The following is a 17,038-nucleotide window of genomic DNA, read 5'->3' on the forward strand; positions in this document are numbered from 1 at the left end:
CAATAGTGACAGTGCTAAACAATTCGCTATTTGCCATAATTGGGTTGTTATTTCTTGCATTTTCTTTGCAGTATTATTAAGTATTTTCTAGCTGTATAATGTTAGTTCTATTTAAGTATTAGTGCCAAATAAACAGCTCAAGTGAATAGTTGTAGTGTATCGATATTCTAGACAGCACCATGGACGATTTGGGTGAGTTGATTTGCTGTTATCATAACCTGTTTAACTTGCTCTGTTCTGTTAATGACGTGTTTTATTACAAAATTCTTTAGCCTGTGAATGCTTAATTTAAAGCATAGCGCTAATTTTGTTAACACATCAAGTTTATGATATTGTGATAACTATAATTCCGTAGTTCTTATTTCACAGTGACTAATGAACACGTAAACTTGCCCCAATTTTAATGCCTTTTTATCAGCTTCGTCTACCTTGCTCGTTAGCGGTTCTTAACAAATATCTTAATAAATAATACTCACATCGTATTTACTATAAATAACCATCCTACTTCACTATAGGAGGTTTTTTGTGGCAAGTAATGCTCTGACTGACTTAATTTATTTCTAAGAAACAGGACGTCAATTAACCGACAGACTATTTTTACGTGTTAGTCAGAAGTAGTCTCTTCTTAATAATAATAATAGCCTTTATTCTGACAGAAAAACATTACTTATTTAGTCTCTTCTTACTGAGACTTAAGTATATTGTTAGTTATAATAATATGTATGTATACAAATAGTAATAGCCATTATTTAGGCTAAAATATTCTACATTTGAAAATGTCTGTCAGTGGTTTGTTAGTAGTCATAATTTACATTTTCATATCCAATTACAATTATGTGATAAAACCATATTTGTGCTCTTACCCTTTTGTATGTTTGGCTATTACCCTTTTGTATGCTTAGGGTTGCTTAGTTAACACTCCCAAACCTTGCTTAGTATTTAAATCACCTTTTAAAACAGGAGGGCCTCATTTAGCTTTGCCACCCCAAGGCTTGAATGGGCTTAGTCCACCACTGTCAGGAAGACTAAAGTGAAATCAAACTTGAAATAGGTTTACCAATGTTTCGGCAAATAATGTTTGGCAACCTGTTTCATTTCGCACTTTTTTTTACTGTTTCATTTTCTGAAACTGTTAATATTTCAAATACAAAACTAACCTGGAGAGAATTAAGGGTTTTATCCACAGATACTGAAATTAATCCTGAAATAGTTACAGTTTTAGAGTTTGCGAAATGAAAAGTTGCGAAATGAAACAGGTTGCCACACATTACGTTGCGAAAAGGCAGTACTCGCTTGAAATATGATACAATATGCAGCTAGTTGGCAACAAATAGAAGGCTTTATGATTTCAAATACAAAATAAACATGGAGAGAATTAGTGTTTATCCAGCAGATACTTAAATTACTATGAAAAATCATTAAAAAAATATTATGTTAAAGCCATTGATATTTATACACTTATGTTTTAAAACTGAACCTGTAAATTGTTTGGCAGCTTAATTAATTCAACAATCTTGTTCAAAAGCATCCACATGTCCGAATTATTTTTAAAATAGCATACTTCCACTGTTAAATAATAGCATGTGTCATATTGTGACTCAAGCCTTATTATTGCTACTTCAATAATAATAAGCATAATACCTAATAATATGTGCATATGTATTGTATATTAAACAGGTCCTTTTCAGCTTACACAAGCAATAGGTTAGTGCCCTAAAAACTTTAATTAGTCTGTCAGTTTAAAAAAAAACCGGCCAAGCGCGAGTCAGACTCGCGCACAAAGGGTTCCATAACATTATCTTATCCATACAACATTAGACATTAGCAAAAAACGGCAATAATATCACGTTTGTTATGTGGGAGCCCCCCTTAAATATTTATTTTATATTAATTTAATTATTTATTTTTAAAGTGAATATTAAGTACATACAAATACAACTAAATATTCTGTGAATATTTCAAGTGTCTACCTGTTGCCGTTATTAATATCGAGCAAAAAACGGCAAAAAAATCACATTTGTTGTATGCAAGCCCCCCTTAAATATATATTTTAAACTGTTTTTAGTATTTGTTGTTATAGCGACAACAGAAATACATCATCAGTGAAAATTTCAACTGTCTAGCTAGTCTACGAGTAGCTATCACAGTACATATACAGCCTGGTGACAGACAGACAGACGGACAGTGGTCTTAGTAATAGGGTTCCGTTTTAAACAACCCCGAAAATGATGAAGATTATCTCTGTGATAGTTCAAGATAGAGGGCTGAAAGTTGGAGTGATTACTAGTTATGAGACGACAAACAATTGACATTCACCAATTCAACTATTCCTCACAGGAGCCACATGTCCGAGCAGGCTAAACCTTTGGTCCATGTTCCCGATATTGCAACATTAATATGGGTGAAGCCAGACGAGCGTAGTGTTTTGAGTCGTGAGCTGCGTATTTTCGGTCGCGTATTTCTGCTGCATTCGGTTTTATGCAAAAGTCCAGTTTGTGCCACACGGCGGCTGAAAATAAGTTGACTCATTTCAAAAAATTACGCTCATCTGGCTCACCCTATTACGTTGATGGGTAATTTAATTATTAAAAAAAAAGTTAGTGTACTTATCTATGTTGCGAATTCACGCTGAGTCGGGTGATACTTTGCGGGTGTTAACCGTCAATATGGCGAACAGCCCAGTCCCGAATGATTAATGGTCCCTATCGAGGCCGTCCCCACCTCGTAATCTGCTAAAAAGCCGCTATACACTAATGTCTACGTAAAGGTCGTTAAAGCAGCAACGATTAGTGGAGACCACCCTATATTTAGGCACTGTAATAGTTTACGGTTTTTTTTTTGGCCCAATTACGCACAAAAGGATGATGTCGAGGGACGACGCAGAAACGCCGCGTGATAGGTACTATCTAGGAGAAAACCACTACGATCCTCTAGCTTCTATTCTATATTTGAATTGATGTGAAAACTAATCGCTAATACCGGAAATATCGTAATTTTGCTGTTGCGAAGACTTAGTTGAACTTACAACAACTTTTGGGGATTAAAACTATGCTATGTTCTTTCCAGGGTCTCAAACTAAATCGCTTCGGCGTGAAGATGTAACAGAAAGTCAGATTTATTCAGACACTCGCATTTATAATATTAGTAGGAGTAAGGAAGAATTAGTAAAGATAGTAGGGAAGGATAGCTGTGCAGTGTGCATAAGTTGTTTACCGAGTATAAAATTGACAGTTTAAGTACTTTTACTAAAGCGCTGAAAATTATAATAGCTCGTACAATATTACCTCACCATACGTTGTCGTCATCACCTTATCACACATCACAGTATCCTTGGAATAGCAGAAATACCTCTGAGTCACCCAAGACGTCCCAAAAATCTCCGAAGGTTCTTAATTTAGTGGGAATCCGTATATTTCAACGTTTATAGCTGTCACTTAATGCCGTGAATTCTCCACTGACACGAAACATCCCCGCATGCCAATCCTCGCAGCCATAACTCCAGCATTCAACTCAACCGACGTATTTTTAGGCATAATTGATAGACGTAACAAACAGTAAACAGAAATAGACTAGGGCGGTAATGACCATGGGCGGTTGCAATGGTAATTTAAATACATGCACTGTTATTTTTGTATCTGTAATGATCTCATCGCTGCAAGAGAGATATAAAATTGCTGTATAATAATAAGCCCACTCGGTCACATAAGACATAATCACTTAAAGACCATATCTGATGCATTTAAACACTATGACATCTTGCGTCGAGACGCGTTCCGTCCGTTTTTGCACGCCATTTACTTGTTACCAATTTTTTTCTGTGACCATATATCAAACCAGACCAGGCACCTTTTTCGCCCCTCTGACAATCATGTAATGCCAATCTAGCGTCAGTGTCTTTGTACAAAACAAGACCCCCTCTGCCACAAAAATTCAAAACATACTTATCTATGATCCGTATAGAATTCCCAACAGGCTATTATCACGCCCAGTCCACTGTTAATCCCATGCCCACTCCCGTAGGCTTTAATTAAGTTAATTGTGTCGTTGTGCTTCGTTAGTTACACAGTGTCGCAACGTAATGTGGCCACGATGTGACGACACACCTTCCAATTCATCCGGCTCGCAGGACCGAGTAGGGAACTTAGGATCATATGCAAGCGTATATAGACAATCTTTTGACCCATTCAACGTGTAATCCGGGTTCTAAGCTCCGTGCTTCGTAGATAATCACGAAGACACGAATACGGAGTAATTTTTTTATTACATTTGATATATTCGTAGCATTAACGAGTCACATTCGTTAGTAATTTAAAGTAAACGGTATAAAGTAACTTCCAAATTGACCGGCAAGTCCTGCAACATTTTAACCGTTGTTTAATAAAGTGGAAAACCGCTACCGCTGCAGTTTATAAACACCGTGAAAGGTGTTTGGCGCGTGAGTAATAAATAAAGCTGTATAACTGACTCATCAGCTTGACTAGCTGATCTTAACAGCTTTCAATTTTTGGAGATGCAGTAATCCTGCTAAGGATTCCACGATTTAGCAGTACACCTAAGCGAACCTTGCGTTCTTTCGAATCAATACCAAGAACAACTAATTAAATCTCTATCATATTCTTGCACCGTTGAAAATTCTGTAAATCTCAGACGATTTTAAGAATAAGAATAAGAATGGTTTATTGGCTGATAAAAATAGATACACATACAGAAACACTGAAATATACACATCTATAGTTTATTTGATTTGTCTTTGCTTGAGAACCTATTATTGCCTCATTCTATCAAGTTCGGCAGGCAAGACAATCTGGCCTATATCTACATAGTGTAGGGTAGGGAATTAGGCTGTTGATTTGATAACGCGCCGTCCATCGTGTGGTGACGTCACCACCACAAGGGCCTGCGTTTGGTCGCGCTGTCCGGACAGTTGCGTCGCGAACCCTGCGTGGAGGTGGAACGTTCTGTTTCAATTTTATTATGGAGGGAAAAGTTTTACAGTGAAATAAGAGGTGTTTTTTTATGAAGACTTAGACAGTTAAAAAGTCTGTATAGTTGACCAAGAAATTGGTTTACCACCCTAATGTTTAATGTCATTTGTAGCGCTTAAAACGTCAAAGCCTATTTTCACTCACAAGTCAATATGACAATCAGCCTAATTGTTTTATTTCTGAAGTAGGAACTGTTAAATTTGGTAATGCACTTTCTTGATCGACCATACCTACTGTTGTTCAGAGGTTTTTGTTGGTGCGTGTTTGTCGCTCTTAGTTGCTTGCTGTTGTTCCCTGCGTGTGTTAGGGTTTTTAGTCCGAATTTAAAGAAAAGTTGACTAATATCAAATGTTTTTAGTGTCGTTGAGTAATTGTTATGTTGTAAGATTTTGCCCCTATTTAACAGGCTAATATCTGCTACGAATTAATTACTTAGTTGAAAAACTTCACATAACAAAGGTCCTCTTATATATCTAGGAAAATTTCAGTTATTTTTCTTTCCTCGTGATAACCGCCCAGAGTAAGCGGATTTATAGATATTTCCATTGGCATCAATTACAATGAACTGTAAATATAATCATGGTTTGTGGTTATACATACCTTAACAGCGTTTTAATTAATTAACTATGGGAAACTGAGTAGTGTAAATGTTATTGCAATCAACCTAAACGTTTACAAAGCGTCTTGTTGTATTGCTCTAGTGTTTTACTTCACCCTTGGCACCAGCAAGATTGATTTTGGCGCTGATTCAAAGTCCATGATAATGTAGAGTCTAGACGAATAAGTAACCTTCTTATTTGTATCCTTAACCTAATTTTTTCTTGCTGCTGTATCCTTTAATAATAAAATAAACTCCTTTCTTTAGATATAAGCATACCAGAACTTTCTACATTTTAAGTCGTTAGCCGATTCAAAACTTTTGATTATTCGGAAAATTGTTTCTTATGTGTCTATTTTGTAGTTTATGATGTAGTAGTGTAACGTACCTACACGTTACTTTTAACGGTTACAGTACTGTTAGTAGCGTGGTAATGCGTTGCATTTCCAAGCATCTTTGCATAGTTTACTTTGCTGGTCAGTTTCCCACAGCAATACAGCCAGTCACTATTTTCACAAAAGCTGCATTTGCACGTGCCCAGTCCGCTTTTCGCCGGCGTGCTGCGCGGGCTCAAATATTTACTTCCTTATTAGTCAGCTTGAACAATAGTGGGGCCCGGCTAGAGGAAGACACCTCGTGAAATGCAATTTGTTGTTCCAATGAACATGGTGGAGTTATAGTGTAGCTAATGCGCCGCTTTAATTGCAGAGGGCCCACTTAGAGAACTTGAGAGAACTTCAACTGGGCATAATGAAAGTACCGTTTGTTTTATAGTTCGGCTTAACTCCGGTAGCGCTAGGATATGTTTCATTAATGAAGTTCATGGAACCCTTAAGTGATAGATCAAAGCTTTCAGCTTTCTTTTCAGTGATTATCGTAAACTGGTAGAGGAATGTGACGGAGTGAGAGTGATGAGGCGGAAGCGTTGTCACGCGACTCCCGCGCACCGCCGGATGTCGTCGGGCGCGGTACGTTTTGGCGGGAACCGAGCACCGAATTAGAACAAATCCGACTAGAGATACCGTGATTGATTGCCCTTTCTAGCGTCTTCAAAGGGCCCCGTGTATGCTTAAAATCCTCCACCGAGACTGATCGCTTTATTGCCACTCGTCTAATAGTAATAATTCATTGAGACGCGTGAAAACACAAGATGCAAATTAACTTTACTAGTTTAAATGACCGATGCGGCGGTGACATTAGTGGCCGTGTTATTTATTTCAGAATAATGGCTTCAGTTTTAAATATGACGCAAGTCGTCGGCAGTTTATCACGTATACATTGAGCGCCGGTGGCAGCGAACAATCGTTCGATTTTGTTTGACTAATGCACTTGATCAGTGCTGGAGTTGGCGTATAAATAATCTCCATAGGGCGTTGGGTCTGGCGCTGCGGCCGCGCCGGAGCGGTGCGCCGGCGCCGGAGCCGGCGACGCTCCACCTGCGCCGCTTAGTCGTGACTGGGACGCCTCGACGACTGCTCTACTCGCGCACCTAGCGTCACGACCTCGCCCTCGTGACATTACCTTATCACTTATCACTTCACTTATCGACATATTCATTTAATACTGATTATACCGATATGACCAGTAGCCTCCGGAGTTTTCGGCTTTAGTATATTGGTGTCCTTGAGGTAGGGCAGCTCGTGCCCAAACTTAGGTATTCCCTGTCAGTGCATGACAGGTAACTGATATTGTTGCAAGTGTTTTCTGCAGTTTCGCTCCGAGTGGGTCGCTATTTGCGCGAGCGCAGTGTAGGCTGTGATTATGGCGCGCCGTGCCTAGTGTGGGTCCCGTGGGTGTTTTATTTCTAAAAAACTACTTTGTTATTGGCGGAAGATGGATCGGACAATGTATGGCAAGGTGCTGCCAGGCACTTATTATCCATTCCGCTGCGCCATGAAGGAGAACGGAATCTCGCCGGGCTGTGAGTATTATTTATTTTATTTATAATGTTATAATGTAAACGCGGAGAAAGATTGATCGTATCAATCTTGTGTACAACCCATGTGCATTTGTTTACGTTGTTTCGGTGTAGCGAAACAGTTCATGTTTTGATCGGGCACCGTCCGATGAAGTGTTCGGATAGTTTGTATGCTATATTTATTTTCGTAGGCAGTTCGAGTGCATAGTGTTTATTTATTTACAGTAGATACGATTACTTGAAGTGTTACGAGGCACAGTGATGTGATATTACGAGAGAAGCGTGCCACTTTTGTAATTCTGGTGATGGTTGCCAGTTTGTTATTTTTGGAGTGTTTAGTTGCGTGTGTTGTGTTTTAATGTGTCAACACATTTCAGTTTTAACTTTGCTAATTTTCGAACTGGAATCTGTGACATGGCATGGCTTCATGTTCTTTCTTGCTGCTTGACTACCGGTAGGAATTCTCGCGAGGTCCGGTGAGGTCATTGCAATTGTTGAGCAGCGGGTTAATTTGGTTCCATTAGCATTAGTTATACGGTTTGCGGTTGTTCTCCGCTTCTTTTATGACGCCCGCGTCTATTCCTGGAAGATCTCGTGGGTGGGGCAAATATTAATTTGACTTTAACTGTCCCATTAACTTCTTAATGGAGTATTTTAAAAACAGTATTACTGTAAACTGCTACTGAGCTATTTATAATGTTTACGTGTTAATAAACTGAGTTACGCGATATTGTTGGTCTATGGTGCCGGCTGAATGAATGGTGGAAATTTTCATACCTACGTGCAGGCGTCGTCATAACAAACAACTGACTTGTCGAGTGCACTCGAAATGATAACAGGCCGCGATTTTAAACGCATTTAAGCGTTTTACTAACTTTCGCCCAGTGCCTTGAGTTCATAGGAAGAATCATAGGTACTTAATTTTTGTTCAAAAAAGATGATTTTCTGCCCACTGTTTAGCGGCATCTTCTTGGCAATGATGGTCTTGCCGATAAAGCGCAGGTAGGTAGTACCTATAAAAAATAACATGCAAGCAAAAGAGCACTCTGCTGTCTACTTGCCAGGCGCGGATCCAGCCCTGAAAAATGGTTGTGGTCACAGCCAACCGAAAATTGGTCAAGTGCGAGTCGGAGTATGCACTCGCCCATGAACAATCATGACTCATGGACGACTTTTAATTTGATTATTTCCTTTTTTCCGTGCATCAAGACATTGGCCTATAGATCCCGATTGAATGTGAAAGGGTGTCTTCACAATTCTATTATAGGGCTGTGGGCATGCCCATCGTACCCACAACGGTGAATCCGCCCATGCTACTTGTGAGATAAAAGTTTTGATTTCACATATTTTAAGGATTTGGCCCAGTGACTCCAACGCTACTGCCACTATGAACATATATGTATATGCGTTAAGTTCACTGTGATAAAAGCAAGTCTTTTGAGGCAGCGAGCGAAATACGGTAGTACCTGATAGAAGTTCTGTAAAGTGCCGGCAATGAGTAAAGTAAAGACGTAAAGATACTTTGATTGTCTTCTCTTCTGCTTATTCTTGATGGCCTCACGCTGCAAATCTAACGCGGACCGTGGGCTGCATTAAGCCATTCGCTGTGCCCTTTGCAATCTAGGGCTTACCTTAAATTGCAAATGCGTTTCCGCCCACGATGCTTTCATGAATCTAGCTTAGCATTATCAACGCCCTTCTAACCGGAGAACCTACTAATAGTTAATTATTTAAACGCCAAACTGGGACGATACTTTAAAATTGTTTGTGATACGTTTATTGAATGTTCTAGTGTTTTGGATTAAATATGCGCAACAACCTCATTAATAGCTGTATCGCTTATCTATCATAAATCTATGATAAGACTTTGATTTGGCTCTTTGATAGACTAGTAATGACTCTACACAATATATCAATCAATACCTGCATAAATATGCTGTTTGAGTTATCGTGTTATATTAACAATAAATAAACAATAACAATAAATATTAAACCCCCGACATAAAATGGAGAGAGTCTTTAGAAAGAAATCGACGCAATAAACTGAATTGTAATGTTTTATTTTTGAGAATTTATTAATTAGAATTATTTTTGAGAATTTTCAAATCAAATTAATTCACGTTGGCGACGACTTCCTGGATTTACCCCGGCTCTTACCCCAAACGCATACATATACGTTTTCCGCTCGGTCGTGGATAAAAACAAGAAAAAAAAAACCGTTAAACTTAATAAAAAACTTAAATACTTACAAAAATAATTTTATTGCAGCTGACACTTGAACTTAAGTTTTTTATAGTATTTTTAAACCAGATAGGCAATGGAAACCTGTCTGTGCCATTGAGCTGGGTCTTGTCGTATAAACGGCTTGCGAGTATTATAAATGTCGACCTTTGCGTGGCCGCGTGATGTAATATTATGTTGGTTATGCTCCGGTGGCAGTCTGCCTTTCGTATTCTCTCGACCACCCGGTTTTGGTGACCTTGTGATCCCTTGACCGCAGTACGGCCGGGCGTAGGGCGCGACTCCACCCTTATATTGTTAAAACTCCATGTCTTTCGCGCAAATAATATACCTAATTCGGAAAGTGTTTGCCATATCAAAATACAATCTTAACTTCTAAATTAATATTACAAAGATAAAGTCGCAACTTTGCGACATAACTGTGACATTGTAAAATCGCAACTTTGGGGGTAGCACAGTTTTGTCGCAAAGAAGCGATATGATTTGATTGTGTCTATTTTTTTTTGTTCGATATACTTACTTATGAATGACGCTTGCCGAAGTCCGTAAAGCAAAAATCCGCACCGCCGCCGCCACTAAGCACACACAATACTATTAACAACATATAAATATCACAAATTATAAAAACATATTTAAATGAGGTAATTAGTAAAAATTGCACCAACTTGCATCCAATTCAATTCAATTCTTGAAAGTATAGTTCCATCGATACTATCGATGATTCCGCCAATGTCGAGGTTGGAAAAGACACTATCAGTTTAGCTGTTGTTCGGTAGATCATCAACTTGCATCCACTGAAAAACTCAAATCTTCCATTGATAGCCGCTTTTTTTTATACGCGCGAAAGGCGCGCGCGTCAAAGAAAGAAAATTCAAAAAATTGTTTTCTATAAAAAATAGACCTTTTATATGAGTTTTTACAGGTTTGTTGGGATCTTGAGCAATATTTCGAATGAGTGCCCTCGCAAAGCAACACAAACGTGGCGACATTATTATACAACGCTTATCTTAACCTAGCCATATGTCATAAACCTCATATGTCCACTATGATCCCGTCGATCAGGGTCCCCAACTTGCGAACCATCTGCAAAATGTAAACCAGTCGTCGTTCCATTCGTTAGCCAAATTATCACTTATTTATTTATCTACTTATGACATGTCTGCAGTGATGGCCTTAGCAAAAAAAGCTCTCCCTGTCTTTTGAAAAAATAACATGCTAAACTACCTTGAAGCTGAATACAATTTTATTTTTGCATTTTTATTATTTTGGGCAAATTATTTCAATTATTCAGTTGGCAGCCCTGTATGCTATATTAGATATCTTTAGCAAGTCCATGTGCGACGAACGACGCAAATCCGAATTATAATGCTAATATTTATGTTAATGTAACCCATTATAAATAGTTTACATAAATTACGAGCTAATGTTTTATTTCATAATTAAATTGATGATATAATGTGATAACTTAAATGCCGCTGTTTATTTGATAGTGATAACGGATATCATCAATTTATGTTTAAGTTTTATATTTTTTATAATTTAAGTACTTGTATATTTAATTATTATAGTTATTTTAATAATAGTTTAAACCCTAAATATCTTAGTTAAATGTGTGGTAGTTTTTTTGTTTAAGTACATATTATTAACTGCCGGCACATTTTTTGTTAGAATTAAAAAAAACATTAATCAAAAACTGTATGCATTTATAAACGCGCTATCTTTGGTTTTTCATCAGCGAAGCTACGAGCAAAAGCTAGTAGATAATAAAAACAAAATATTGTTGTTTTTTTTACAGTCTTTAGCCTACCACCTTATTGTGGTGTAGTAGTTTTTTTCACAGATTAATATAGAATAGCTATAATTCTATATTTAATATGAATTAACTTAGCCAGAATAACCAGATTAACGAGTAAAATGGCATTTCCCTTGAAACGAGGTTTCCTACCGGTGATGCAGGTCGCTGGTCCTTATACGGCGCGGGCTTTCGTGGCGACCTTCCGCGCCTGACTCAGCAGCCTTCAACCATTATCATGCCTTACATAAGACTAGCCGTAACCTGCGACTCCGCCCGCGTAGAATTCGTTTATAGCTATAGGGAACTGCAATTTTCCGGGATAAAAACTATATGTACTTCTCCGGGACTCAAACTACATATTTGTATTATTATAATATTATAAGTTTGTATGTCTGGTTGTTTGTTTGTTAGTTCTTCACGTCTAAACCGTTGAAATGATTTAGATGTAATTCGGTATACAGATAGTTTGAGTCCCGTAGAAGGACTAGGACAGTTTTTATCCCGCGGGAAATTGCACAGTTCCCGCGGGATGGCGATAAACGAATTCTACGCAGAAGTAGCCGCGAGCAACAGCTAGTGTTTTGATAAAACATAATGTCATCCACTTAAGCATACCGTGTTACACTTGACGACCATATGGCCGAGGCAGGGCACACGTTTTGCTTATGCGCCATGCGTCACCTTTTGTTATTCGTTCTTGGGATTTGGGTCAATCTTTAGCGCCATAGATGAAGAACTTGGGCACCGTTGAGCAATCAACGAAATCTGACACGAACACGAATCACGTAGTGAGTATAAAACAACTTGGAGTTGAACTATCCCCGCTGTCATTTCAAACTTCAACATCTCAAAAACCGCTGAACCGATTTCATTGAAACTTAACAAAGAACCACTGCTAGGAAACTCGCTTTCACGTAAAGAAAACCATATCGAAATCGGTCCATCCCTATAAAAGCTACGATATGCCACATTAGCACAGACAGACAGCCATTGGCGTCAAACTTTAACACCTCCCTTTTTCAGTTGGGGGTTAAAAAGTAAAGACGTTGGTTTTAGTGAAGCGATATTGCAATAAATTTGAACTGTAGCATTAACTACCACATCGTAATTAATTTATAAAAAATCGAGCAGGAAAACGGCGTACTCAGGATGATTAGCAAGCAGATTTGACTGCACTTATTAAGTTTTGTATACGGCGATAGAATGTTAGAATAAATAATTATTTTGACATAATAATAATTTAAAAGAATTTAGTGTTTGTAATATTAATATAATGGTACAATGTAATTTATTTATTAATCAAGTGTATTTTGTTTCTAAAATGTGTATTTTTTTATTTTCTATGAGTCATGTTACTTGAAAGAAATGAATATTATAATAAATGTATATTGAGTACTTACTTATTATTGTTGTTCGAAAAATTTTCAACAATTAGATGTCGGGGTTTCAACTTTTGTAAGTTGGTTAAGTTAAGGACCGACCACACCCACCGCTGCTTAAAAAACGGTGACGGTACGGAACGGAATCGCAGTGACGCATAGTATGCGTACTGCTTTTTTTATCGCATGCACGCCACTCCGCTGCTTAAGAAACGGTGACGGTAGGGATTCGCAGTGACTCCTCACTCAGGATTTTACCGCATGCTCTCCACCAAAAGTCGTGACGTTTACACGGCACGTCACTGCGATTCCGCACCGTCTGCGTATTTTTACAGCAGTATGGAGGACATGCGATAAAATCGTGACTCTTTACGGCACGTCACTGCGATTCCGTGCCGTCTCCATATTTTGAGCAGCGGTGTGGCCGTTCCTTAAGTATGTTTATATAAAAATAAACGTAGATTCTTAAAAAGTAGATACCTACTGTTACTATTATTATTATTTTACTATTATTTTTCGTTGCTGGTACCTCTTTAACCTAAGCGAATGACCCTAAAACAAGCCCATTCCCCACCAACACTAGAAAGCAATCCAAACAAATAGAAAACAGTGTAAATTTCCAATGGAAACAAGCATCACGGCATGGAACTACGAAAGCTACCTCTCGGTCATAGAACATTGCTAAGTTGCTATTTAGGTATTAATTAGTGCGTCTGAGTTACCGGCATCTGAACTTATGGCACGCGAGCCAGACTATTGCCAAACAACATTAGAATTACTCTGTGTGTCCTTTTTTGTCTTACCCTGTCGGAAAGGGACACACTGACAGTCAAGCCAGAATACGGCTAGACTAGAGTGCGACTGCGTTTAGATTTATACTGCACCTGGATTACACTTCCTGGAGCCGATATTACAAAGTAACAAGCTGGAATGCAACTATACTTGGTTTGGATAGGTATTTAACTAAATGTAAACAAAACAATGTCTTTTTGTGTCTTAAATATTGAATTCCCCTTATTAAACTATTTAAACATTTACATTTCTGTATTGAAATACTAGTCTAGTTTGTATTACAATGATTGATAAGTAAAATGTTTAAAATGCTTGAATGTACCAAATCTGGCAGCTAAAGTTTGTTTACATTTAGTTAATTTCCTAAACATTTTAAGTATAGGTGTTGAGCTTAGCAATTTGATTCGTTTTATGTCCTGTGACGGGGAATGTAGATGCAGCACATACTTAAATAAAATTCAATACAAAGATCTAGGGTCTTCTTATAGTTAATGTTAGAAGGTAACGTTAACGCACAGGCTTCCTTTTGGAATGAGAGGACTTAAGCTATACTTCACACGGGAACTGGGAACTTCGCACACAAAAAAAACACCATTGAATTGCTCACGATATTTTCCTTCACTGTAAAGGTCGTGGTAAATTTCAAATGTAATTTCGCATTTGATTTTCGAAGGATTGGCACTTCGGTCCTCTGTTTGAGAGGGCATAGGTCAGACCACAGGCCACCATGGCTTCTTGTGACACCACACTGTTGGAAAAAATTAAAAAATAGTTACCGCCTCACAAAGTTACATAATCATCATGTGTCATTTGAATCATTTTAGAACAAATAGAATATAGTCTCATACTTTTCAATACAAAGAGTATATTTTTGCCTGGCACGTTGCTATTACGGTCATGGTATGATACGTTGTAATGGGTGGGGCTGTTTCACCATCAAATAATTAGTGTTAACTGACTGTTAAATGTGATGCCGTCTCTGTCTATTCGAACAAAACAAATAGAGACGGCATCACATTTAACCGTCAGTTAACACTAATCAATGGATGGTGAAACAGCCCCTAAGTCTTTAGTTTCGTGCAACAGGCATCTTTCTTGTTTGTGTCATAATCACACGCTTGTTTGATATTCTGCGCATACGCACGAAGCCCTTGCTTGATGATCAAGATGATAAATGGTTGGTAACATTGCCATTTACGCAACTAGAGGTTATAGGAATCTTCTATTTATATGATTGTGCAATTAACATCTGTGCTTATTTCAATTGAAATCACGATAATTTATTACTTACACATGTTATAACTCGCTTTTGCTATATGCTCGTAAGACCGTAAAATTTTTAAATAACTAGATATATGTAGATAATAGTACATGATCGATCGATCTATCGATTGAATAAGGTCTTAAAACCTCAAGCAACGCCGGCGGCGGCGGGCCGGAAACATTAAGAACATTTTTGAAATATTTAGGCAAATTCTGTTCAAAGTTCAAACTATAAACGTTGTTTTCGCGACTCATCAACCAGTGGCACAACCGTTCCATGGCGGTTTATTAATTGTCGCATTGGCTCATTGCCAATTTGATATTAATTCGAAGCAATTGTGGCCTATGAAGAAGGTAATAATTGGCCTGTGAACTTCTGGTTCTGGGCGTTTCAATTGTTGTATATGTTAGGTACTTTGCTGAAGTACTCTTGTATAAATATTGCTGTACCCAACAGGGTCCATGATGATCACATAATCCTTTTGTAACATCTGTAACCATACATTGTGGAAGAGCAATAAAATACTGAGTACCTACTTATGATAAAAGTACTTGATTAATATATGTATAATGAACAAAAAAGAGAAAAAGGATTTACCATTACATAATAAGAAATAGATTACTTTTGCAATAGCAAAAAGAAAAGAAAGGATGCAGGGCAGGAATTAAATATTGTAAACTATAGGTACCCTTAAAGATTAGAAAAAACTTCTTAGCTGTCTGATAAAATCGAAAACCCGCTCCGTATTAATATTCTGAAAGTCTAATTAGAGTAAGTCTAAATAAGTTTTTTTTTAATTTTTGTTTTAAGTTAGTTTTTAGATAAGGTCCTCACTGAATATCAGTGCCACCTGTTTAGCGTCATGTACGTCTTGTATTTGTTCTATGTTTGTTTTTATGGCGTTAAAGAAATGTATTTTCTGTCTTTTATTCTTTCTTTCTTTCTAATAAATAAAACTCATTAGTTTTTAGCATGGTCATTTGTAGCTTAGTTACTTAGTTCACACTTCCTTTAGAGACCGGTAACAGACCAGTGAAAAAAAGTCTAACAAATAAAATTAGCCAGAACGAAATTCAAAAAAAGCCATACAATGCGTAAAAATATGTTCTTAATCTGTAATAAAGCTCAAGGAAGTGTAATTTCTTATGTATAAATAAAATATGATGAATGAAAAGTGCTAGCGATCTTTATTTCCAACCAGAGAGTTGTAATAGAAATTAAGAAACTGTGGGAATTTTTCACGCGGCATCAACACAATTATCAAGGTACCTAATTATAGATCCAGTAATTATACAGGTAATATAGATATCCGCCAATAACCACGTTCTAAACAATGTACAATGATGAAACAAAAACGTTGAAAGCAGATAGACAATAAGTTCGATGACTTGTAGAGTGCAGTTTTACTGCCTATCTCATTTCCTGGTAAAAGTGATAGTTTTATTGAAGTTATCTGCTTACCGTAGGCCATCACTATAATTGAACAGGGAACCCTTGTTTGATGAAGGTTATCAGACGAGATAAAATTAGAATTTTACTATTTTTAATCCTTTCAATAGAAGTTATTTCGAGCAGAGAATAGTTTCAAAGGAGTCCTCTCAATAGGAATATAAGTTGTGCTAGATTTTTGTAGGATGAGCTAGCTTTAAAATAAAGACACCTCTTTACTTTTATGTCACGACAATTTTGACAAAGTTTAAGTATACCAAAAGGGCTAAGTAAAAAGCGATGCCATTTCTACAAGGTCCATCCGGTCGACATCCTATTCAGTCACATCACGTACCCTAACCGATTATTTTGAATCGTCATCCATTTGCCCTTCGCATGTTAATGTCGCTTTATGATATTGGTAGGTACCAAAGGGCCCTGGAAGACTAAGTTGCATTAACTATGGCGTGTGTGTGAAATAGCGTCTTATCAATGGGGCTGAAAAATAACTTTTAAGTAAACCAAAGTTAGTAACGCCGGTTGACTGCAGGTAACCTTAAGTTACATCTACGAGGTTAGATTCGATTTACTCCAGACCGGACCTTTTTTGGTAACTTAGAATTAGAATTATCATCCTT

At 37.5% G+C, this 17,038-nt stretch overlaps 1 protein-coding gene across 2 annotated transcripts in view; it reads left to right on the top strand.

Moving 5' to 3' along the window:
• The first annotated feature begins 32 nt into the window (after positions 1 to 32).
• The window catches only part of LOC141428323 (leupaxin-like), a 73,484-nt gene continuing 56,478 nt past the window's right edge, over positions 33 to 17,038 (top strand). Inside the window, exon 1 of one of the 2 annotated variants that reach the window (XM_074088271.1) lies at positions 33 to 192. In XM_074088271.1, the coding sequence (XP_073944372.1) occupies positions 180 to 192 (13 nt within the window). In that variant the 5' untranslated portion in view covers positions 33 to 179. Of the gene's footprint in view, positions 193 to 7,059; positions 7,505 to 17,038 lie in introns of those variants that run through there. The other variant, XM_074088270.1, reaches the window with a different exon arrangement.

This window comes from Choristoneura fumiferana, chromosome 5 (assembly GCF_025370935.1).
Source record: "Choristoneura fumiferana chromosome 5, NRCan_CFum_1, whole genome shotgun sequence".
NCBI classification, from domain to species: domain Eukaryota; kingdom Metazoa; phylum Arthropoda; class Insecta; order Lepidoptera; family Tortricidae; genus Choristoneura; species Choristoneura fumiferana.